This window comes from Enhydra lutris, unplaced genomic scaffold (genome assembly GCF_002288905.1).
Source record: "Enhydra lutris kenyoni isolate GAN:26980312 unplaced genomic scaffold, ASM228890v2 scaffoldscaffold6, whole genome shotgun sequence".
In the NCBI taxonomy this organism is placed as follows: domain Eukaryota; kingdom Metazoa; phylum Chordata; class Mammalia; order Carnivora; family Mustelidae; genus Enhydra; species Enhydra lutris.
The window spans coordinates 25,007,087-25,032,318 of NW_019154090.1; the positions used below are offsets into that span (position 1 = coordinate 25,007,087).

The 25,232-nt window shown below is 45.3% G+C and overlaps 2 protein-coding genes across 5 annotated transcripts in view; both read left to right on the plus strand.

Annotated features, from left to right (window-relative positions):
* Positions 1 to 1,190, plus strand: part of LOC111141636 (syntrophin alpha 1) — a 29,187-nt gene extending 27,997 nt beyond the window's left edge. Inside the window, exons 7-8 of the mRNA XM_022494358.1 lie at positions 296 to 483; positions 568 to 1,190. Coding sequence (XP_022350066.1) covers positions 296 to 483; positions 568 to 660 — 281 coding nt within the window. The 3' untranslated portion in view covers positions 661 to 1,190. The remainder of the gene's footprint in view (positions 1 to 295; positions 484 to 567) is intronic.
* Positions 1,191 to 9,018: 7,828 nt separating this feature from the next.
* LOC111141545 (CDK5 regulatory subunit associated protein 1) overlaps positions 9,019 to 25,232 on the plus strand; it is a 37,486-nt gene continuing 21,272 nt past the window's right edge. For 3 of the 4 annotated variants that reach the window (XM_022494163.1, XM_022494160.1, XM_022494164.1), the window contains exons 1-7: positions 11,423 to 11,889; positions 14,826 to 14,929; positions 15,430 to 15,464; positions 16,387 to 16,487; positions 18,593 to 18,803; positions 19,578 to 19,698; positions 22,817 to 23,047. In XM_022494163.1, the coding sequence (XP_022349871.1) occupies positions 11,598 to 11,889; positions 14,826 to 14,929; positions 15,430 to 15,464; positions 16,387 to 16,487; positions 18,593 to 18,803; positions 19,578 to 19,698; positions 22,817 to 23,047 (1,095 nt within the window). In that variant the 5' untranslated portion in view covers positions 11,423 to 11,597. Of the gene's footprint in view, positions 9,072 to 11,422; positions 11,890 to 14,825; positions 14,930 to 15,429; positions 15,465 to 16,386; positions 16,488 to 18,592; positions 18,804 to 19,577; positions 19,699 to 22,816; positions 23,048 to 25,232 lie in introns of those variants that run through there. The other variant, XM_022494161.1, reaches the window with a different exon arrangement.

Genomic DNA, 25,232 nt, shown 5'->3' on the forward strand with positions numbered 1-25,232 from the left:
GGAGTGGGCCTTCCGAAAATGGCAGAGTTTAAGTTTCCCTTTCTACTTCTGGTGTTGATGGTGGGACCTGAAGTGGGGTAGAGTTTCTCCAAGAGCCCATTTTTCTGTATTTGAGGATGGGGGCAACTCCATGCGGGGAGAATGTACAGATGGCCTACGAGGCAGTGAGCTCCCCGTCCCAAGCGGTACTCAAGCCCCATCTGTGGCATTACTGATGAGGGTCTGCTGTGGGGCTCATGGTCTCTGAGGGGCCAGCTGTGCCTGTGCCCACGTGCAACCCCCCCTGCCCCCACAGCCTGCACGTGGAATGGCCGGCCCTGCAGCCTTTCTGTGCACATCGACAAGGGCTTCACACTGTGGGCGGCGGACCCCGGCTCAGCCCGAGCCGTGCTGCTTCGACAGCCCTTTGAGAAGCTGCAGATGTCCTCGGATGACGGTGCCAGCCTCCTCTTCCTGGACTTCGGGGGTGCTGAAGGAGAGATTGTGAGTGGAGGGGGCGGGAGGCTGTGTTGTCCCAGCGGCCAGGCTGGGTGGGGCTCCTGACCCTTCTTTCCATCCACCCTGCAGCAGCTGGACCTGCACTCGTGCCCCAAAACCATGGTCTTCATCATCCACTCTTTCCTCTCTGCCAAAGTCACCCGCCTGGGGCTTTTGGCCTAGAGGTCACTGGAAGCACTCGCCCTGAAGAGAGGGTGTCTGCCACCTGGCCTGACCCGGCCCTCCGCTGACTGCCTGCTCACCACTGGGCTGAGGGAAGGGAGTGGAAAGGAATAAGAGATTGGAGTCCCAGCCTCTAAGGGAGTCTGGGATGTTCTTGGGACTGGACCCGGACTCAGGACACAGTGGATCCTGCCTGTGATGGGGTAACCTCCCAGCTGCCCCACCATTCCCCCACCAGTGCCTTTTGCAGAGAGATATTTTGTGTACACAAAAGCCATTCCGAGCCTGGGACGTGCCCCTGTGGGGATCCTGACCCCAGACAACAACTGCCAGGCCTCCTAGAGGCCCCTAAGCCACCCTCAGAGGCCTCCTCTGAAGCTGGAGTTCCCTGGGGTCCATGGCAAGAGAAAGAGGAGGAACCTTTCTGTTCATTTCTCCCCTCAGCTCCACCACCTGGAGCGTCGGTTTTTCTCTTCATCCTCTCTCCTCCTTCCTCTTGGATAAATAAAGAGCCTGTGAGCACATAGGCAGCCTGGCCTAGTGTTTGTGGTTTGTGCCTTGGCCTCTGGACTCTTTGGTGGCCACCGTAGTCCCAAGATGGACCAGAACCAGGACTGGGGCTCTTTTCCTCGAGAAGAGCAGACCTTTAACCACAGGGCCATAAAGAAAGTGTATTTGTTATCTATTTATTGTGTGACAAATTACCCCCAAATCTAACAGCTTGAAGTTTATTATTTTTCAGGTTCTGTGGATCAGGAATATGTGAGAGGCTAAGCCGGGATATTGTTGACTCAGGGCTTTTTTTATGAGGTTGCAGTCAAGGTATTGGCTGGGGCTGTCCTCATCTGAAAGCTTGACTGGGGCTAGAGGATCTATTCCCAATATTGTTCACTCATTTGGCTGCTGGCAGGAAGCCCTAGTTCTTTACCCCACGGGCCTAACTGAAGGCTGCTCAAGTACGCTTGTGACAAGGCAGCTGGCTTCCCCCAGAGGGAGTGACACAGAAGATAGAGCCAAGAGGAATTGACAATGTCTCTTATGACCCAGACTTGGATATCTCATACTGTCAGTTCTGCTGTATTCTAGTCATTAAAAGGGAGTCACTAAGCCCAGCTGACACTCAAGGGGAGGGAAATTAGTCTCCATTTATTGAAGAAAGGAATGTCAGAGAATCTGTGGACCTATTTAAAAACCATCATAGAGCGGCACCTGGGTGGCTTAGATGGCTAAGTGTCTGCCTTTGGCTCAGATCATGATCCCAGGGTCCTGGGATCGAGCCCCACATCAGGCTCCTTGCTCAGCGGGGAGCCTGCTTCTCCCTCTCCCTCTGCTGCTGCTCCCCCTGTTTATGCGCTCTGTCTCTCTCTCTCTCTCTACCCCTGTCAAATAAATACATAAAATCTTAAAAAAAAAACCCACAAAAAAAAAAAACCAAAAAACAAACAAACAAACAAAAAAAAAACCCCCAAAACCACCAACAACACATCATAGAGAGCCTCAGGCTCCTTTCCTGTGGGGGAGAGGACACTTGGAAAATGGTTTGTGGAATGTTCTTTAGAAGCTGTAATGTGCTGGCTGGATGTGAGTATGCCACGTTTATAACTCTACTTGCTTGTGCTGTCCAGAAGATCAGTGACAGTAATGAGAGCTTATGATTGGAGACTGCTTGCTCTCTGCCAGACACTTTGCATACATTTCTTCATTGGATCTTCACCACACACCTATGATCTCCATTTCAAAGATGCAGAAACTGTGGCTCAGAGAGGGAAAGTGACTTGCTCAGAGTCACACAGCTCTGAGGCATCTAAGCTTGGGTTCAAACCAGGTCTTTATTGCTTCAGAGCCATGTGCACCTTGGAGACATTCTGGCCCTGCACTATCCATTAGAAATATAATGTGAATCACATGTGTAATTAAACATTTTCTAGTAGCCACATTTTAAAATATAAAAAGGTGAAAATTATTTTTTGTTTTTATTTTATCTTTAAAAAGATTTTACTTATTTATTTGACAGAAAGAGCACAAGCAGGGGGAGCAGAAGTGGGAGAGGGAGAAGGAGACCCCCTGCTGAGCAGGATGCCCTTTGCTATGTGGGGCTCTCTCCCAGGAGCCTGGGATCATGACCTGAGCCGAAGGCAGATGCTTAACCAATTGAGCCACCCAGGGACCCCTTATTTTTTTAAAACATATTTTATTTATATATTTGAGACACAGAGAGAGGGATAGTGAGAGAGCACAAGTGGTGGGGGAAGAGGGAGAAGCAGAATCCCCACTGAGCAGGGAGCCAGATGCAGGGCTTGATCCCAGGACCCCAGGATCATGACCTGAGCCCAAGGCAGATGCTTAAATGACTGAGCCATCCAGGCGCCCTGAGAATAACTTTAATAATATGTTTTATTTAACTCAATGTGTCAAAAATATCACTTCACATATACAAAAATCTGTTGAGATGTTTCACTTTTTCTGGGTACTAATTCTTTGAAATCTGGTGTGTATTTTATATCTATAGCACATCTCTAAGTGCCAAATTTTCATTGGAAATTCTTTTTTTTTTTTTAAAGATTTTATTTATTTATTTTTAGAGAGTGAGAGCATAGGCAGAGGGGGGAACAGAGAGGGAGGAAGGTGCAGGGGAAAGAATCTCAGGTAGACCCCAAGCTGAGTGCAGAGCCCTAAGTGGGTCTGGATCTCATGACCCTGAGATCATGACCTGAGCCGAAACCAAGAGTGAGACGCTTAACCCACTGAGCCACCCAGGCGTCCCAATTGGAAATTCTTGATTTATATTTATATTTCATAAAATTTATAGTCGAAGAAAGTAGATTCACATGCCCAAGTTAGTCCAACTGCACTAAAATTTTCCAATAATTAAATTGAGCATCAGTTTTTAAATTAAAATGAATTAAACTTAAGGGGCGCCTGGGTGGCTCAGTGGGTTGGGCCTCTGCCTTTGGCTAGGGTCGTGATCTCTGGGTCCTGGGATTGAGCCCTGCATCCGGCTCTCTGCACAGCGGGGAACCTGCTTCCTCTTCTCTCTCTGCCTGCCTCTCTGCCTACTTGTGATCTCTCTCTCTCTGTTGAATAAATAAATAAAATCTTTAAAAAATGAATTAAACTTAAGTAAAATTTAGTTCCTCATTCACACCAGCTGCGTATCAAGTGCTCAGTAGCCACATGTGGCTTGTGGCTGTTGTATTGGACTGAGCAGTTTTAAGAAAGCCTCCGCAGGAGGGAACTGAGGACCATGTGAAGTCACATAACAAGCCACAGCCGGAGCTATAGTTCTGGAAGCCTGGGGAGACTCAGGTGAGCAGAGATACTCCAGCCTTGCCTGTGCATCTACCCATCTGCCCATCCATCTGTCAATTCATTGTTCATCTGAGAAATATCTAGTGTGTGCCTACTCTGTGGTAGTTCTTGGGGCCAGAGGCTGATTTGCTGAGAGCAAGACGGACAGATTCCCATGCACAGGGAACAAATCTAGCAGGATCTCCCACAAGCATATGTGTGGTACAGATTGAGCAGACATAGAGGAGGGGCCAGTGAGAACCTGACCTACTCTAGGGGTTTAGGGGAGGTTTCTCTCAGAAGGAGACATGGGAGCTAAAGTTCATCTGAAGGAGTATACTAAAAATCAGCTCCTGCTGCTGTAATGCTATGGGGGAAAAAACCCAACCCAACCTCAGTGACCACAGCCATAAGTATTTATTTTCATGCTCCCGGGGCTGCCTGTTGACTGCAACTTGACCTTTATAAGCTGGGCTTGGCTGGGTGGCTTTGCTCCAGGCTATGGGTTTGGCTCAAGTCCACTCTGTGTTCTTTCTGGAGCCCAGGATGAAGGGACATCAGCTCTCAAGGCACTTTCTTTTCTCCCGGCAAGTGACTGGAGTTCAAAGGCAAGCAAATTGCATAAACATGGTTACATCCTCTGTCTGTGTTATGTTCTCTGTCATTCTATTGGCCAAAACAAGTCCTGTAGCTGAGCTGTCAGTGGGGAAGGGGAAGAGAGGAATAAGAGCTCAGTAACAGAACCATCACCAACCAGTAAGAGGTAGGTGGAAAGGGGGAATGGCATCCCAGGTGAGAGATTCTGGGGTGAGATGGAACAAAGGGGCTTCTAAACTCCTGGAATCTGGAGGGGGGTGTTGGGAATTGTTTTCATCACCTTCATTGTCCAAAACACAGCACTGTTTAAAACTCTACAACATGGCAACTAAAAGAATGTGGTGAGATGTTATGGGGAAGGTGGTGGGAAATGGTCCCTGGTTCCCAGGTGGGCTGGTATGTGTGTGGGACAGGATATAGGGGATGTTGGGAACAGCTGTTGAGTGTGTGTGTGTGTGTGTTTGTGTTGGGCGGTGCAGCGTAACAGAGAACATTCCTCATGCTACCAGCTTTGTACCATGGGCCATGGAATTGCAGCTTCCTGCCCTGATCAAAGGGGCAAGGGGACATCTCCCTGTGGGGTTCCTAGGGGAAGGGCCAGATTTGAAAGAGGCAATTCTAAGAGCCCTAGAGACCTGGGTTCAAACCCTGACTTTCCCCTGACTCTCACATTGGAACACTCTGATGCTGGCTTCCTTCCAGCTCTAGAATTCCTCGCTCATGACTTTAAGAGGAGAAGACTGAGAGTAAAGAGGGAAGGGCCATGATGCTACCATAAGCAGGACCTGAAACAGGGAGTTGGTACGTGTGGAAGGACAGGGGCCACGCTTGATGGTCGCCAGGGAGGGAGAAGGAGGATTGTCGCCCTTGGAGGTGTGGAAGGCATGCCCCGCTTGACATAACTCATAACAGATGTAGGTGCTGCCACTATAGTGGGACTCTGTGTGGCAAAGATACCACCCCCTCCATGGCCACACTAGGACAAGACATCTTCCCTTTGCAGTAAAAAACTTCACAGTAAACCTGGATATTTCTCCAGCTGGGATCTTTAGAGCCCAGTGTCCAGGAGATTGTCTCTAGAGTTTAAGTGTTTTCCACGATCTGAAACGTTGTATTTTACGGTACTAATAATTACCTCAAGTGATCAGATCGCATTCTAGGTTATCTGGAGAACCCACAGTAAAAATTAGGAACCAGGGACGCCTGGGTGGCTCAGTTGGTTAAGCAGCTGCCTTCGGCTCAGGTCATGATCCCAGCGTCCTGGGATCGAGTCCCACATCGGGCTCCTTGCTCGTCAGGGAGCCTGCTTCTCCCTCTGCCTCTGCCTGCCATTCTGTCTGCGTGTGCTCGCTCTCTCTCCCTCTCTCTCTCTGACAAATAAATAAATAAAAAAAAAAATCTTAAAAAAAAAATAAAAAAAAATTAGGAACCATAGTACAGCTATTGGCCTGTATTTGCCTTTGTATTTTTGACTGAACTGGCACCCAGCAGTCATCTAAGGAGATAGGATGAACTTAATTCCAGTGTCTCAAACGCCTGAAATTCAGGTTTGTTTCCATCATTCTTATGGCCCCAAGAAAGCACAATGGTCCCGGACTCTATGATCTTCGGGCAACTGCCACAGTCTCCTAAATGCTCTCCTTACTTGTCTCTCCATCCTCTTACCCCAGGTGCAGTGTATTCTCCCCACAGCAGCCACTTTATAAGCAAAGAATCTGGGAATCAGCAGGGCTGATTAACTTGGCCATGGCTATTATGGTGTCAAAGCCTCAGTGGGCACCCAGCCAGTCTGACTTTCACTTAGTGGTAAGAACAGCACTTTGGGGTCCAACCGGCCTGTGGGTGTATCCCAGTTCTGCCACACACTGGTTGTGCCAGCTTCAGCATATGACCACCTTTTGTCTTTTCAGTATTCCTGCCTTCAAGTGGGCCAATAATAACCTCAGAGTTCTAATGAGGAGTCAGAGAAGTCATTGCAGCAGGGCCCTCAGATTCTTACTGATTCAAAGTGCTGGGGCCAGTGTCTCCATCTTATTGACACAGGGCTTTCTACCAAACTACAGACCTCCGTGCATGGACAGAGCAGAGGTGCTGAGGAACTAGTACACACATGAACGTCTTTCCCCCATGATGGCTCACATAGAACTGCTCTAGCTTCCTCTCCTCTTGGATGAAATAATTCTGAGGTGTGTGTACTACACTGTTTCCCAAAACTGCCCAATGGAATTAAGGCCCAGATGCCCACCATGGTAACATTTTCTCCTTTTTTTTTTTTTTTTAAAGATTTTATTTATTTATTTGACAGACAGAAATCACAAGTAGGTGGAGAGGCAGGCAGAGAGAGAGGAGAAAGCAAGCTCCCCGCTGAGCAGAGAGCCCGATGCGGGGCTCGATCCCAGGATCCTGGGATCATGACCTGAGCCGAAGGCAGAGGCTTTAACCCACTGAGCCACCCAGGCGCCCCACATTTTCTCCTTTTTTAAAAAAAAGATTATTTCTTTATTTATGAGTGGGGGGAGGCAGAGGGAAGAGAAGCAGACACCTCAATGAGCAGGGAGCCTGATGTGGGGCTACATCCCAGGACCCTGGGATCATGACCTGAGCTGAAGGCTTGATGGACTGAGCCACCCAGGTGTCCCTCATGGTAACATTCTTTATTGGCTATCACTCCTAACTTGTTTCATTCCCTGATTACCCTAATAGTGTTTCCTGAGACCACTGACTTGCACTCAAATCCTTATCTTGGGATCTGTTTCTGGAGAACCCAAACTAAAATATAATGCAATCATTTATTCATTCAATAACTATTTATTAAGCCCTTCCGTGTGTTAGGCTCCGTGCTGGTTGCTGGGGATGTTGCGATGAACAGGACAGAATTCGTCCCTCCTCTCAGAGAGCTGAGGGCCTGGGAAACAGGCAACAACAAGTAAACAATGATACCATCATTTTGGAGAGTGTCAAGTACTGTGAAGGAAATGATGTGATAATGATGGGAGTGGGTTATATGTGGGTCATCAGGGAGGGCCTCTCTGAAAAGTTGGTATCCAAGCTGAGACGTGAAGAATGAGAAGGGGCCAGCCAAGCAAAAATTTGGGGGAAAAGCATTCCAGAAAGAATAGTAAGTAGACTCTAACGTAAACATATGCTTGGAGTATTTATTGAAGGAGCAAGATAAAGTTACAGAGTTGGGGTGTAGTCAACTAGAGAGAACATGTTACGAGAAGTGAATTGGGGAAGTAAAAGTAAGCACGGGCCAGGTCATGCAGGCCCCAGAACACAGTGGGAAATCTGGATTTTATTGCAATGCCAATGATAAGCCACCCAGAATTTTCAGCAGAAGAGTGATGTGGTCTGAGTCAGTAACAACACAAAGTCTCCTTTTTTATTTTTAAAGATTTTTATTGATTTATTTATTGGGGGGAAGGGGCAGAGGGAGAAGCAGGCTCCCTGCTGAGCAGGGAGTCCAACGGGGAGGGGGTGCTGGGGGGTGCTCAACCCCAGAACCCTGAGATCATGACCGGAGCAGAAGTGGGACGTCCAACCCACTGGGCCACCCAGGCACTCTAGACAAATTCTCTTAGGCTCCCATGGGAAATAGTCTGTAGGAGACAAGGACAAGGTGCAGAAACGAGGAAACCACTTCCCTGCCTATTGCAGTAGTTTCAGATGAGATGATGGTGGCCTGGGCTAGAGTTGTAGCACGGGAAGTGGATCAATTTGAGACATTTTGGAGTTAGAGCTGACAGAACTTGCTGACAGATGGAAAGTAGAGGGAGGGGGGGGGGGAAATGACTCCTCCATTTCTCCTAGTGTAACTGGGTGGATGGTTGGGTCATTCACTGAGATGGTCTAGACTGGGAAGGAACAGGTTTTGGGAGAGGCTGTGAGTGTGGAAATGAAGAGTTCTGTATTAAGTTAAGAGTCAGTCATTAGATACCCAAGGGGAGGTGCCCCATATGCCACTCAACTATGGGTCTGTAACGCCTATCCCCCGGGGGGCTAAGGGGTCCAGGCTGGAACAGTGAATGGAAGTCTTTAACCTATAGCGCAGCGCTGTCCAGTAGAAACAGGACGTGAGCCACGAATGCAGTTTAAATAGCCACAATAATAGGGTAAAAAGAAACAGATGAAACTCATTTGACCCAGTATATCCTAAATATTATTTCAACACGTAATCAATATAAACAAGATTGATGAGCTATTCTGCACCCTTTCTTCGACATCCGGTGTGTATTTTACATTTAGAGCACATTAATTCGCACTCATTTCATTCCAAGCACTCGGGTGCCACAGGACGGCCAGGGACTACCACTCAGGTCAGCGGCAGGAGCTGTTTCGCAAAGCCGGGAACGGGTACCCACCCGGACCCTACTGGGAGAAGCACTTCCGCCGGGACGTCCCGGACGGAAGTCGTGGCGGAACGGAAGTCGCTCGTGTGTGCTCTCAGCCGTTGAACGCTGGGGCGGCGTCCCGGCTGATTGAGTGGGGTTTGCGTTACCGGATGCAGGGCGCTCGGGCTGCGGGAGGTGAGCGGCGCGACCCGCGGAAGTGGTCCATGCATGGGGCCGGAGGGCGGTGGAGCCCCACAAATGCTAGGTGTTCGAGGGGAGGATGGCGCGGGCCCTGGAGTCAGACTGTCAGGGTTCGCGCCCCCGCCCCGCTGCCTTCTCGCCTGTGACCTTGGGCACGTCACCCCCATTGCCCCCGAGCCTTGGCCTCGTCACGCGTGAAGTCGGGACGATAGACCCTGGTTTACAATGTGGGTGAGGATTAGATACGGAAATCCATGGGAAGCACTAAGCACCGCGCCTGAAGTCTTGTAGCCACCCCAACAAAGTGTTTGGGGTGTTTTATCGTTTAGGCTTACTTCTGTTGAGATGAGGCTACTGTCTCGTTATTGCCTACTACCAATTTTTGAGCATTACCCCCCCCCCCGTGGCTCCAATTTTATTTGCATTATCACATTTGATCCTCACAGCAGACACAGGTATTACTATCCCCATTTGACTCCTGGAGAAATGGAAGCTCCCCAGGTGCCCAGGGTTACCTGGCTAGGCAGCAGCTGGGGCAGACTGACTCCAGAGTCCTTGCTCTTAACCGGATTGCTTTATATCTCCCATAAAAGGGGGTGCGGGCTGCAAGTGTGCAGTTACTGAATGCTTACCTCATGCCGAGTTTTGTTTTTAATACCTTCTTTAATTCTTACAGTATCTCTGGGACATAGGTACTACCTTTATCTTTATCTTACAGATGTGGAATTGGCAGCTCAGAGATAGGAATTTGACTTTCCCAAGGTCACACAGCAAGTAAGGAGCAGCGAAGTGTGACTTTAAAGCCCACACTTACAAGTCTGCTGTTCTCTGATGCTTGAATGTAGGTTAGCATTGCACCTGCCTAAAGTGCTGGTAGCAGGTGACTGAGTTCGAGAGGCAACAGGCTGCAGCTGCTCATCTTACATGTACAGCACCTGCCATGAGTTAGTTACTGAATGGGAGATGTTGAAGATGTACAAATGGATGAGATTTGTTCCCTGCTTTTAGAGACCTCCCAGCCTGTAAGGGATGGCAGAAGTGTAAGTAGTAATTAACAGCCAAGTCTTGAGATGGAAATTAGGAGGCTTTGGGAATCTATAGGAGGACCCCAGCCTAGACTTGGAGAATGGTGGCCAGGACAGGCATCTAGGAGGAAGCAGAGACCTAAAAGCATGGGAGTTGGCTAAGTCAAAGAGAAGACGCACTAGCTAGAGAGAACAGCGTGTATAAAAGCCTAGAAGCTAGTGAAGATCAGTACAAAAATGGTGTGACTGGAAGAAGTGAGGCAGTCAGGTTGGAGATCGTGAGGTCCGTTAAGGATGTGTGGTGGGAAGTGCGTCTCCATCTCTTGGACTTCGAGTCACCTGGGTTCCTTCCTGGGAGGCAGTGACTGTTTCTTACGCACCCTAGAGGTACTGTGCTCATGGACAAGTATGTACCTTAATATTCCTGTGCTCCTTCCCCTGCAGGTTAAAGTATAGCATACTACAGACACTATTGAGCGTTTGCTTCCTTGTTTTTGTCCTGTATGGATACAGCCTTACTTTCTAACAGTTGCATTTTATCCCATTGCATGGAGGTACCATGACTTACTTAAATAGTCCCCTTCGATGACATTAGGTCTTTTCCATTCCTTTCCTGTTAGAAACACTGCTGCACTGAATATCCTTACACATGGGTCATTTTATACATGTAAGACTCTATCTGTGGGATAAATATCTAGGAATGGAGCTGCTTGGTCAAAGGGGTTGTGCGTGTCATTTTGATGGAAAGTGGCAAATTGGCCTCTGTAAAGGTTGTGCTATTTTCATCTCCCCAGCTATGTGTGAGGGGGCCTGGGTAGAACATTTGAAGGCAGTAAGTCGAGATTCTTGGAGGGTAGGATTCACTGATCAGACATATGGTGCCTCATGTTAGATACGTCCCATTTGAAGGAACTCAAAGAAATATCCCCTCAGATAGTAAGTGGATTTCATAGTAATGGGAGGCAACATAGCTAGGTGGCTAGGAGCATGGTCTTTGTGGTCATATAGACCTTCATTTGAGTCCTGGCTCTGTTGCTTAGGTGGGAGCTTAGGTAAGTTCCTCAGCTTCTCTGTGTCTATTTCCCTATCTCTGAATGGGGGTAGTAGTACCACCTGTGTCTATCTTGCTGAGGTTTGCTGTGAAGATTTAATGCCCTTGAAACTGTTCCTGGCACAAGGTGCTTCTTTGTTATCTTGTCACACCATCTCATCTCATCTCTACCACCCCTTTGTTTTGAAAACTGCCTGGATTTGTATCTTACCTTTGGCACTCCTTTGTCTGATCTTAGGCAAGTAGTCCCAGTTTTTTTTTTTTTTTTTCCCCTAACTTATAAAACAGGGATGGTATTAAGAATACCTTCTTCTTCTTGGGTTTTTGAGTATTAAATGTATTAATACACTGGATGTGCTTATAGCATTGCCCTGTATGAAGTGTTCAATAAATGTTGGTGGTACCTGTTATTCTTTTGCAGACTTTGGACTTTGATTTAGTGCCATGCATCCTTTGCAGTGTATCCTGCAGACACAGAGGTGGGGGCCCTTGGCTTCCGTGTCCTGGCTGCTGCTCAGGACCTGCAGGGCATGTAGTAGTGTTCCCAGCACTGCATGTCCCAGTGTAGAGAAGCAGCAGGAAGATGGAGTTCGGAAGGATTTCAGCTCCAGGCTTGCCAGTGGGCCGACTTTTCAGCATTTTTTAAGAGGAACGTCAGCTCCTCAAGAAAAACCAGACATGGAGGACCCTCCCCCCTATCTCACAGTGGATGAACTTTTAGGGAAGCAAAGAAAAGGTTGGTTTTACTTTTCTTCTCTCTTCAGACTTCCTGCTTTGCTCCTTTCTAGTACCCACAGCCTAATTTTTAATATTCTTTTATTGCAGACCTGGCTTTGGAGGGTTAATAGGGTGGGAAGGCTGCTAGGTTCTGGAATTGTCAGACTTCATCAAGTAACAATATTAAGAAACTTGTGGGCGCCTGGCTGGCTCAGTTGGTGGAGTGTGCAACTCTTGACCTCAGTGTTGTGTGTTCAAGCCCCATGTCGACTGTAGAGATTACTTAAAAATAAAATCTTTAAAAAAAATTTTGGGGTGCCTGGATGGCTCAGTCGGTTGTCTGACTTTGGCTCAGTTCATGATCTCAGGGTCCTAGGATCAAGCTCTGTGTCAGATTCTGTGCTTATGGGCAGTCTGCTTCTCCCTCTCCCTCTGCCCCTTTCCCTGCTTGTGCATGCTTGTGCACTTTCTCAAATAAATAAATTAAATTAAAAAAAAAAAAAAAAGAAAGAAACTCAAACTTTTGGTCCATGTAGCTAGGGTGAGTGGAAGTCCTGGGGAGTCTTCTGTTTGGTTACTTTTGGAAACCCTTTAATTACTCTGTTCTGATTTTTAGATCATCTTTTTTTTTTTTTTTAAGATTTTTATTTATTTGTTCGACAGATAGAGATCACACGTAGGCGGAGAGGCAGGCAGAGAGAGAGGGGGAAGCAAGCTCCCCACCGTGTAGAGAGCCTGACGCGGGGCCCGATCCCAGGACCCTGAGCTGAAGGCAGAGGCTTGACCCACTGAGCCACCCAGGCGCCCCGATTTTTAGATCATCTTAAGTCATAAGAAAGCTTTCACAGCTGGTGCTGTAGAAATTCACTCAAAACTATTTCATTTATTTATTTGAGAGAGAGAGCAGAGAACACAAGTGGAGGGAGGGAGAAGGGCAAAGGGAGAGGGAGAAGCAGATTTCCTGAGCTGATGTGGAGCTTAATCCCAGGCTCCATCCCAGGACTCCAAATGAAAAGTGGACACTTAACCAACTGAGCTACCCAGGTGCCCCTCTTTTCTTTCTTTTTTTTTTTTTTTTAAGATTTATTTATATATTTATTGGAGAGTGTATGCATGGACATGTGAGCATGGAGTGGTAGAGGGAGAGAATCCATAAGCAGACTCCCCACTGACTGCGGAGCCCCATGCAGAGCTCCATCTTATGACCCCGACATCATGACCTGAGCCAAAATCGAGTTGGGTTGCTTAACCAACTGAGCCACCCAGCTGCTCCTTTGTAATTAAATTTTTAGAAACTGGTATAAAATGTTACGTTGTGCTGTACTATGATGTACCTGTCCTCTATAGTTGGACATTGTTTCAAAAGTTCTATATAAGTTATTTAAAAAGTTTTATATAAGTAATGCTATAATATGTATCTTCATATATACATGCATGTATATACGTATAAATGTATGTCTATGTCCTATTAAATTTTTTTCTAGGACAAATATCTAGGAATTAAACTAGTAAATGAAGGAGTATGTACATCTTGTGACTCCTGCTAGATATTTTTTTTTTTTTTAAAGATTTTATTTATTTATTTGACAGAGGGAGAGATCACAAGTAGGCAGAGAGGCAGGCAGAGAGAGAGGCGGAAGCAGGCTCCCTGCTGAGCAGAGAGCCCGATGCGGGGCTTGATCCCAGGACCCTGAGATCATGACCTGAGCTCAAAGCAGAGGCTTAACCCACTGAGCCACCCAGGCGCCCCTCCTGCTAGATATTTTGTAGTCCTTTACATATATGTAAATATGTATATTTGTTGTTCCCCTCAGTTCTGACGTAATTTTTTTTTTTTTTAAAGACCAGGAAAGTGAGCCAAGGAAGGTTTAAAAAAATTCTGTTGTTTGTTTCTTTATTATATAAGTTACTGCTGTTCTATGTTGGTTTTCATATGATTTTTTTGTCATGAACTTTTAACTTCATTTGGACTTTATTTGGGTCTGTTGATTAAAAGGTACTGGGTGGGGGCAGGAATTGATGTAGGAATATAATTTCAAAGGACTTGCCAGAGTATGAAGTTGATGTTCTTAAAACTTGATGCAAATCTGTTTTACATCATAATACAGCCATGCTTTCTTTCTTTCTTTTTTTTTAAAGATTTTATTTTTAAGTAATCTCTGCACCCAACCTGGGGCTTGACCTTAAAACCTGGAAATCAAGAGTTGCATGCTCTGTCAGCTGAGCCAGCTAGCCGCCCCAGTGCTTGCTTTTGTTTCAATATGTTTGTTTGAAATTACTGTAGGAAGTAACCTCATTTTTATTTTCTGGCTTTGTGTGCCCTCTGGCCATTGCTGCTCCCTTCAGAGGTTGGAGAACTTCATTGTGAGAAGGAGGGGTATAATGTATGGATTTAAAATTTTCCCCCAAGTTGATACTCAGCACTATTAGCTAGTCCTCCCTTTTCTAATTGTTTTTATAACCATATTGCTTTGACTCGCAGGTGCATATTTCTCCTGTATTTTAAATGATATGGCCTGTAATTATGTATGTATGTAATGTAATATTTCTTTATTTTATTTTATTTATTTATTTGACATACAGAGATCACAAGTAGGCAGAGAGGCAGGCAGAGAGAGAGAGAGAGAGAGAGAGAGGGAAGCAGGCTCCCTGCTGAGCAGAGAGCCCGATGTGGAGCTTGATGCCAGGACCCTGAGATCATGACCTGAGCCGAAGGCAGAGGCTTTAACCCACTGAGCCACCCAGGTGCCCCGTAATGTGGTATTTCTTTTGTTCTGAAAGGCTGTCATTAATTTGGGGGTAGACCTGGAACTTAATGTTGTCTTAGAATTGAGGCAGCGGGATTTAGTGGATGACTAGTTGCCTCAGATGTTTCTGGGGCATTTGGGAAGGAGACCTTTTGAGACATGTGGTCCCTTTTAGTTTACCTATTGTGGAATCCCCCTCTCGTTGCAGTCTACCTGGAGACCTACGGCTGCCAGATGAACGTGAATGACACAGAGATAGCCTGGTCTGTCTTACAGAAGAGTGGTTACTTGCGGACCAGGAACCTCCAAGAGGTACGTGCATTTTCTGCTTTCATTGTTTTCTGGGCCTGGGTGAGACTGCATTTGTGCCAGTTTTCAGATGTAGCTTCAGAAATAAGGTATGGCCTGGCAAGAGTGAGTTCCCTTGAGTAAAACGCATAGCATGGAACTAAGGTGTATTTTTGTTCCAGTTATTTTTGAAACTTTTATGGTGGTGCTCACTTTTAGGCAAGGAACTAAGTTCACAATGGGCTGGGAGGTGGAGGGGGAATGGGAGTTAGTGTTTAATGGGTACGGAGTTTTAGTTAGGGAACATGAAATGGTTCTGGAGCTTAATAGTGGTCATGGTTGTACCAACAGTGTGAATGTACTTAATGCTACTGAATTGTACACTTAAAAATGGTTAAAATGGTAAATTTTATGCTATGTATGTTTTACCACAGTGATAAAGAAAAAAATAAATGGATAGTGATTCTACAAGGCAGAGTTCAAAGATCATAATTTTCCCTTTTTTTCCGTTGCTTTCCACTCAGGCTGATGTGATCCTCCTTGTCACATGTTCTATCAGGTGAGAATTTGTTCTTTATCTAGAGAGTGAATATATTTTACGCCAGAGTTAACAGTGCCAGGCCGGCAGACCTGTGGCAATCAGTCAGTGGACTTGTGATTTTACAGCAGTGGAGATAGCAATGATAGAACAAAGTTGACGTTTGCTGAGCATGTACTCTGTATCAGGTCCTGTGCTGAGCACTGTACATGCACTAACTAATTTAATTCTCACAACAGCCCTATGAGATAGGTGTTATTATTACCGGTGTTATAGATGAGGAAACCGAGAGTTTGCTGAGGCAACCAACTTTTCCTAAGGTTTCTCTTGCAGGTAATGGCACATATTCGTGAAAAGGTTCGGGTGCAGTTGGTGCAGAGATGGTGGCATCCATCAGAAGTGAACATATTATTTCCTGCTTTGTTTCTGTGTACAAGGCATTTTAGTGTTAATGTTTCCTTAGTGTTAATATAAGTGTTTGTGCTGTAAGACACTGACCTACATGGCTTTGGGAGATTCAGAAATGAACCCTTCTTCTGTGGAGCCTGGCTTTAAGGAGCTTGGTTTGATATGGGAACTAAGGCAGATACACAAATAGCTCTAACATCTGGCAGAAAGCACTATGTAAAAAATCAAACAAAAAAAGAGAAGTTGCTAACTACAGGGAAAAGTGTAGTTAAAGTGATAGGGCAGTTAAAGGGTGGACAAACTCTGTGAGGCTTTGTCAAGTACATTGTTTCTGAGTTTGGGCTTGTCAGGTTTGGAGAAGCTGGAAGGAAGTGGTGCTTCCTTGGTTGGCTCCCTGCCTTTCTTCCCTTAACCTAAAAGATAGACATTCATTTAAAGGGTTGAAGTTTGTTTTTATTTTATTTCCATTATTGTACTCTTTTAGCTTGTGCTGTAGTTTATTTTCAGGTTGAGTTCTACCTCTTGATCTTTGCAGGGAGAAGGCTGAGCAGACCATCTGGAATCGTTTACATCAGCTTAAAGCCCTGAAGACAAAACGGCTCCGCTCTCGAGTACCTCTGAGGATTGGGATTCTAGGTATCCGGTAATTTGCAGATTTTGTGTTTTCACACTTGGGAAACCCTTAGAGGCTGGATTCCCAGTGTGTGAAGAGTTGTTGTACACCTCATGTAACTCTTATATTTGATGGCAGAGACTATAGGATTAAATGAACTGAAGCTCATAAAAGGGCTTTTCATAGTGCCTTGAAGTAATAGGTACTCAGAAAGTGGTCTGTCCTTCCTAGACTCTAATGTGGCTTATGGCAGCATAGAGTTATGGATAGGAGAGAGTTTGGAGTCTGAAAGAACAGCATGAATTTACAGTAAAGGCACCTTTCATTTTGACTCCTGATGTATGCCCAGGTGAAGATCTACATCTGCACTGACCAGTGTGGTAGCCACTAGTTATTTAAATGGTTATTTAAATTTAATGAAAATTAGGGGCCCCTGGCTGGCTCAGTTGGTGGAGCATGCATCTCTTGATCTTGGGATTGTGAATTCCAGTCTCATGTTGGGTGTAGGGATTACTTAAAAAAAAAAGGGGGGGAGGCGCTTGAGTGGGTCAGTGGGTTAAGCCTCTGCCTTTGGCTCAGGTCATGATCTCAGGGCCCTGGGATTGAGCCCCACATGGGGCTCTCTGCTCAGCAGGGAGCCTGCTTCCCCCTCTTTCTCTGCCTGCCTCTCTGCCTGCTTGTGATCTCAGTCTGTCAAATAAATAAATAAAATCTTCAAAACAAAACAAAACCAAAAAAACAAATCTTAAAAAAATAAATTTAAGGGGTGCCTGGGTGACTCAGTTGGTTAAGCATCTGCCTTTGGCTCAGGTCATGATCCCGAAGTTCTGGGATTGAGCCCCACATTGGGCTCTCTGCTCAGCAGGGAGTCTACTCCTCCTTCTGCCCCTCACCCCGCTCAAGCGCTCTCTTTCTCTCTCTCTGTTTTTCTCTTAATAAATAAAATCTTAAATAAATATAAGTAAAATGAAATAATATTAAAAATTCCTTCTTCATTCTCACAAACCACATATTGACTGCTCAGTAGCCACATCTAACTAGTGGCTACCAGTTTGGACAGCACAGATAAAGAACATTTCCATCATCTTAGTTCGTTGGACAGCTCTGATCTAGATAGCTGGGAAGCATATTTCAAAAATGAATATTCTATGCCCTTTTGGTCCCAGAATTTTGTTAATGTATTTAATTTTAAAACAGACTGTTCATTTTGGAATAATTAAATTAATTTCTCTTGATGAAGGGTCCAAACATGGTTGGAGCATATCCTGTTAAACAGATTAATGTACTAAGTGAAGTAGGAGGTTGGAAGGATTAACTGAATGTTTTATATCAGTTTCTTCATTATAGAAGCCCCTGGCTATATCTTTGTTAGGAATTTCAGAAATCCCCCCAATACTTTGTTTTATTATTATGGTAAAATACACATAACATAAAATTTACCACTTGAGCCCTTCTTTTTTCTTTAAAGATTTTATTTATTTATTTGAGAGAGAGCATTGAGTGGTCAAGGAGGAGAGGGAGAAGCAGACCCCCTCCTGAGCGTGGGACTTGATGCTAGAATGCTGAAATCATGACCTGAGCCAAAGTCAAGATGCTTAACTGACTGAGCCACCCAGCTGCCCCTATGTTTTGAAATTCTATAGCCTTACTGATAAACAGTGGTTTTTTAGGATACAGAGGATAGCAGCATAGATGGTTAATTCATTTCTTAAAGGTCTTAGCAAGTATTATGGGTAAGAAAAGGGATAAAGGATATAAGTACAGTTGTATGTAAGCTTTTTTTTTTTTTTAATAGGTTCCTGAATAAAAAGTTTTTGTTTGGAGTTTGAAGTAAATTTCAATTGAAAAAATGTTCATGTCTAGAAATGTCTTTGGGCGATGGCTAATTTTTTCTGGGCATTTAATTGAATTTCTTTAGTTGCTTGCTTCCTGTGGTTTTCTTGTTTAGGAAGATGCAGGTTCTAGTGCTATGGAAGTATTGGGTAAATTTGAGGAGTGATGATGCTCAACTCTCAGAGAAGTTTCTGTGCCCTTGGCTCTGATCCTAGCTGGAGGTAATGTGTACAGAGAAGTAGACGTGGGACCAGATGAATTTGGGAATAGGTGCTCATTTTCTTTTCCTTCCCAGGCTGCATGGCTGAGAGATTGAAGGAGGAGATTCTCAACAGGGAGAAAATGGTGGATATTTTGGCCGGTCCAGATGCCTATCGGGACCTTCCTCGTCTGCTGGCTGTTGCCGATTCAGGCCAACAAGCTGCCAACGTGCTGCTCTCTCTGGATGAGACCTATGCCGATGTCATGCCAGTCCAGACAAGCCCCAGTGCTACTTCAGCCTTCGTGTGAGATATCGTGCAAGAGACAAGGAGTGAACTTCTCCTTTCTCACTTTTATTTCTTTCTGTTTGAGAGGGGGTGTAGAGAGAGAGTGAGAGCTCAGGTGCATGAGCTGGGGGTGGGTGGGGGCTGGAGGTGAGGAGGGACAAAGGGAGAGTCCCAAGCAGACTCTGTGCAGAGCCCAACAAGGGGCTCAATCTCACAACCCTGAAATCATGACCTGAGCCAAAACCAAGAATTGGATGCCCAAAAGACTGTGCCATTCAGGCACTCCTCCTTTCTCACTTTTATTTATTTATTTAATTTTTTTTTTTTTTAAGATTTTATTATTTATTTGACAGAGAGATCACAAGTAGGCAGAGAGGCAGGCAGAGAGAGAGGGGGAAGCAGGCTCCCCGCTGAGCAGAGAGCCCAATGCAGGGCTCGATCCCAGGACCCTGAGACCATGACCTGAGCCTAAGGCAGAGGCTTAACCCACTGAGCCACCCAGACGCCCCTCCTTTCTCACTTTTAAAATAATGTTAAGGGCAGGGGATCCCAGGACTCTGGGATCATGGCCTGAGCCAAAGGCAGACACTTAACGACTGAGCCACACAGGAGCCCCTAGTTTTTAAAGACAAAAAATGTTTGCCTTAAAATATGTCTCAGATTGGTCCAGTGCAAGTATGGTGCCCAGAGGATTCAGAGTCAAAGGATAATGCCAAGGGAGCTATGACTTGCTCCTTGGGTGGAGCAAGGCATCCTATTCCTGTTATGAAGTTTTGGTGCTTTTCTCCCCAGGTCTATCATGCGAGGATGTGACAACATGTGCAGCTACTGCATTGTTCCTTTCACACGTGGCCGGGAGAGGAGTCGGCCTGTTGCTTCCATTCTAGAGGAAGTGAGGAAGCTTTCAGAGCAGGTGAAAAGTTCTCTAGGCTTTTGTCTTGTAAACGTGTTTTTAGGGGGATGAGAACAACCTTTCTTGTTTTGCTGCCTGTTCTGTCTCTAAGCCGTGTAGGTTTAGAACCCATACCTGGCTGGAAAGAAATACCTGGGTACATGTCTTTGATTTGCTGCTTATGAATTATGGGCAGATCCATGTGAAGTTTGTTTAGGAGGCCGCACAGTGGAATGGAGAGAGCATGAGTTTAGAATCAGATGACTGAGTACGAATTCTGGCTATACCATTCTCTGGTTTGGTGCCTTGGTCACTCAACTATTATCTTTGAAACACAGTTTCCCAGTCTATGAAAAGAAGATAAAATAGTAACTTTCTTGCTGGGTTTTTGGGAAGATTGTTGTAGTTTAAATGTCTTTCTTTTTTTTCTTTTCTTTCCTTCCTTTCCTTTCTTTCCTTCCTTCCTCTCTCCCTTTCTCTCTTTCTCTCTTTCTTTCTTTTGTAAGAAATCTCCACACCCAGCCTGGGGCTTGAACTCACAACCCTGAGATCAAGAGTCACATGCTGTACCAACTGAGTCAGCCAGGTGCCCATGTAGTTTAATTTTTTTTTTTAAAGATTTATTTATTTTTAGAGAAAGAATGCATGAGGAAGGGGAGTTGCATAGGGAGAGGGAGAAAGAGAATCATAAGCAAACTCGGCGCTAAGTGTGGAGCCTGACGTGGGCTCAATCTCATAATCCTGAGATTATGACCTGAGCTGAGACCAAGAATCAATACTCAACTGACTGAGCCACCAAGGTGCCATAATTTTTTTTTTTTTTTTTTTTAAAGATTTGTTTATTTGAGAGAAAGGAAAGGGGTAGAGGGAGAGGGAAGGGGAGAGAATCTCAAGCAGACTCCCCACTGAGCGTGGAGCCCACCTGAGGGCTTGATCTCAGGACCCTGTGATCATGACCTGAGCCAGAATCAGGAGTTGGCCCCTCAACTGACTGAGCCACGCAGGTGCCCTGCCCCTAAATGTTTTTAAACTACCTGGCATATAGTAAATTTTCAGAGAATGATTTATTTGTCCATTCTAGGGAAACTTCCCAGATATCTTCCTCATTTTATCACAGAGCCAGCTTGCTAGTTGAGGGACAGAGAATAGATGAGGTTAGTGAATCCCAGCAGAGGCCGGAGGGGAGATAATTGCTATTTTCTTCCTGTTGGGAGCTGGTCACCGCTAACTCTAGGCCTGGATCTTTTAGCGCTGAAGAGGAGGATGTAGTTGGGAATATGGAGCTTTTCCTCCACTAGAGTCTCCCTCTTTCCTTCCTTGCTTGCTCAAGAACTGTGGGAGCCAGCCCCTGCTCCATTTTTCAGTCAGCAGTTTGTCTCTGTTCTTACACTCTAGCACTGCTCTCTTCTCATCTCCCATTCCCCAGTTCTCAGTTCCCTGCTTTGCTCCCCGGCTGCTCACAGGCACTGTGAGGTCTTCTCCATACCCCTCCTTTCCACGTGCTTCCTGGTCTCAAGTCGTCTCCTCTCCCCTTCCAACTCCCCCATAGTACCAGAACTACTCATCAGGATAGAGACATTCTGTATACTATTATTTTTAAAAAAATACTTTATTATTAGAGAGGGAGCACAAGCAAGGGGAGCAGTAGGCAGAGGGAGAGGCAGACTCCCCCTGAGCAGGGAGCCCAATGTGGGGCTCATGACCCAAGTCGAAGGCAGACGCTTAACCAACTGAGCTACCAGGTGCTCCCAAATTTCTTTTTTTTTTGTTTTAAGTTTATTTATTTTTAAGTAATCTTTACACCCACTGTGGGGCTCAAATTCACAACCCAAGAGTCCCAAGCTCTACCCGGCTGAGTCAGCTAGGGGCTCCTAAAAATTTCTTAATTGTCCAAAATACCTTTTTTTTTTTTTTTTTTAAAAGATTTTATTTATTTATTTGAGAGAGAGAGAGAGAGAGAACACAAATGGGGAAGAGCAGAGGGAGGAGGAGAAGCAGACTCTCTGCTGAGCATAGAGACTGACATGGGGCTCAATCCTGGGACTCCGGGATCATGACCTGATTCAAAGGCAGATGCTTTACTGTCTGAACTACCCAGGTACCTCTGTCCAAAAATATCATTTTTAAAAAAATTTTTAAACCAAGATCCAATCAAGATTTGTTTTATTTGGTTTTTATATTTCTTCAATCCCTCTTTTTTTTTTTTTTTTTAAAGATTTTATTTATTTATTTGACAAACAGCAAGAGAGGGTACACAAGTAGGGGGAGTGGGAGGGGAGAAGCAGGCTTCCCACTGCGCAGGGAGCCCAATGTGGGACTCAGTCCTAGGACCCTGAGATCATGACCTGAGCCAAAGGCAGAGGCTTAACGACTAAGCCACCCAGGCGTCCCTCTTCAGTCCCTCTTAATTTAAAACAACACTTTCAGTTTTTTGTTGTTTGCTTTAAATGATACATTAAGTTTTTGAAGAGATCAGATATTGCTGGATTTGTCTGATTGCTTCTTCATGTTGTCATTTAAAATATTCCTCTGAATTCTGGTACACATTGGAAGTTAGGTGTAAAAGCTTGATTCAAATTAGGCTAAATATTTTGGGAAGAGTATTTCATAGGCAGTGATTATATAATATTCAACTGGCAGAATGCTGTCAGAATTTGATTTGTTGTGTTACAAATTAACCATTATTATTGAACATTGAGTTTGTGTCCAGGTTTTTGCTACTCTAAAAAATGCTTTGAAGCTAATTTTTATTTAAGATTTTAGAAATTCTGAAGTTGAGTTCTTCAGACAAGATGCCAAATGTGAAATTATTGGGTTAAAGACAGAATAGAGGGGCACCTGGGTGGTTCAGTGGGTTAAAGCCTCTGCCTTCGGCTCAGGTCATGGTCTCAGGGTCCTGGGATCGAGCCCCGCATCGGGTTCTCTCTGCTCAGCAGGGAACCTGCTTCCCTCTCTCTCTCTGCCTGCCTCTCTACTTGTGATCTCTCTCTGTCAAATAAATAAATAAAATCTTTAAAAAAAAAAAAAAAGACAGAATAGAATACATTTATGGATGGCTCTTGGTAGGGTCAGCTAATTTCAATGAAACTACGAAAAAAGTTTTAATTTGCTTCCGATGTATTTATTTTTCCTTTTTTAGGGGCTGAAAGAAGTGACACTTCTTGGTCAGAATGTTAATAGTTTTCGGGACAGTTCAGAGGTCCAATTCAACAATGCTGTGTCTACTAACCTCAGCCGTGGCTTTTCTACCAACTATAAACCCAAGCAAGGGGGCCTTCGTTTTGCTCACCTTCTGGATCAGGTCTCCAGAGTAGATCCTGAAATGAGGATCCGTTTTACCTCTCCCCACCCCAAAGACTTTCCTGATGAGGTGAGTATCGGCAGAGAACTGTGCCAAGCTGTTATCAGTATCCTTTTAAAAAAAAAAATTTTTTTTTTAAAGATTGTATCTATTTATTTGACAGAGATCACAAGTAGGCAGAGAGGCAGTCGGGGGGGGGGGGGGAGCAGGCTCCCCGCTAAGCAGAGAGCCTGATGTGGGGCTCAATCCCAGGACTGCGGGATCACGACCCGAGCTGAAGGCAGAGGCTTTAACCCACTGAGCCACTCAGGCACCCCTTTAAAATTTTTTTAAGACTTTATTTATTTGACAGAGAGAGATTACAAGTAGGCAGAGAGGCAGGCGGGGGTGGGTGGGTGGAGTGGGCTTCCTGCTGAGCAGAGAGACCCTGATGCAGGGCTCTATCCCAGGACCCTGAGATCATGACCTGAGCCAAAAGCAGAGGCTTAACCCACTGAGCCACCCAGGTGACCCTAGGTGGCATTCTTAAGTATGCCAAAGGCTGGACCCAGTGGGAGGCAGCAGTCCTTGAGTCTTACTCAGGGCATCTTGTGTATTGCTGTATTGCCCTTTAATTTCACCAAAGATTTAAAGTCCACCAAGGTGGGCAGATATGGGATTGATATATTTAAAAAAATTTATCTTCAAGTTCATCAGGGTCAGGTTGTCATCTTCATCTGTAAAATGGGACTAATAATAACCTCCTGCTTTGGGTTTTTGGGAAATAGGTATAATGTATAAAAAAATTAAAGGTATAATGTAAGGCACTTATCAAAGTGCCTTAGCAATGCATGGAGTGTATAGCCCACATGTGAAACCTTTTTTTTTTTTTAATTTAGTTTTTTTGTTGTTGTTGTTTTGGTGAAATCTCTTTTGGCCCACCCCAACCTTTTCGCCTCTGGATTGTCTTTTTATTGAGCTGTAAGTGTTCTTCATGTATTCATGATATAAATCCTTTGTCAATATATTTTTTCAAATATTTTTTCTTAGTTTTAGTTTCTTTAAAGATTTTATTTTTTAAAGATTTATTTATTTTAGGGGCACCTGGGTGGCTCAGTGGGTTAAGCCTCTGCCTTCGGCTCAGATCATGATCTCAGGGTCCTGGGATCGAGCCCTGCATGGGGCTTCCTGCTCAGTAGGGGGCCTGCTTCCCCCTCCCGCTCTGTCTGCCTCTCTGCCTACTTGTGATCTCTCTCTCTCTGTCAAATAAAATAAATAAAATCTTAGGAGAAAAAAAAGCTTTATTTATTTTTGAGTGTGCAAGTGAGGGAGGGATGGTGGGAGAAGGAGAGAGAGACTCTTAAGCAGACTCTTTGAAGAGTGCAGAATCTGACACAGGGCTCAACTCCAGGACCCTGAGATCATGACCTGAGCTGAAATCAAGAGTTGGACACTTAACTGACTGATCCACCCAGGTGCCCTCCCCCCGCTTTTTTTTTAAAGATTTATTTATTTATTTGACAGAGATCACAAGTAGGCAGAGAGGCAGGCAGAGAGAGAGGAGGAAGCAGGCTCTCCACTGATCAGAGAGCCCAATTTGGGGCTTGATCCCAGGACCCCGGAATCATGACCCAAGCCGAAGGCAGAGGCTTTAACCCACTGAGCCACCCAGGTGCCCCCACCCAGGTGCCCCTTAAGGATTTTCTTTTTCAGTGATCTCCACACCCAGTGTGGGGCTCGAACACAACCCTGAAATCAAGAGTTTGCACGCTCCACCTACTGGGCCAGCCAGGTGCCACACCTAGTTCCAGTTTCTTTTTTTTTTTTTTCCCTGAAGATTTTATTTATTTGACAGACAGAGATCACAAGTAGGCAGAGAGGCAGGCAGAGAGAGGAGAGAGGAGGAGGAAGAAGCTCCCCGCTGAGCAGAGAGCCCAATGCGGGGCTCGATCCCAGGACCCTGGGATCATGACCCGAGCCGAAGGCAGAGGCTTTAACCCACTGAGCCACCCAGGCGCCCCTTTTTTTTCTTTTCTTTTCTTTCTTTCTTTTTCTTTTTTTAAAGATTTTTATTTATTTATTTGACACAGAGAAAGAGAAAGAGAGAAAGCACAAGCAGGGGGAGTGGCAGGCAGGCAGAGCCAGGAGCCAAGCAAGGAGCCCGATGTGGGGCTTGATCCCAGAACTGTGGGATCATGACCCGAGCCAAAGGCAGCCGCTCAACCATGTGAGCCACCCAGGTGCCCCTACTTCCAGTTTCTTTTTTTTTTTTTTT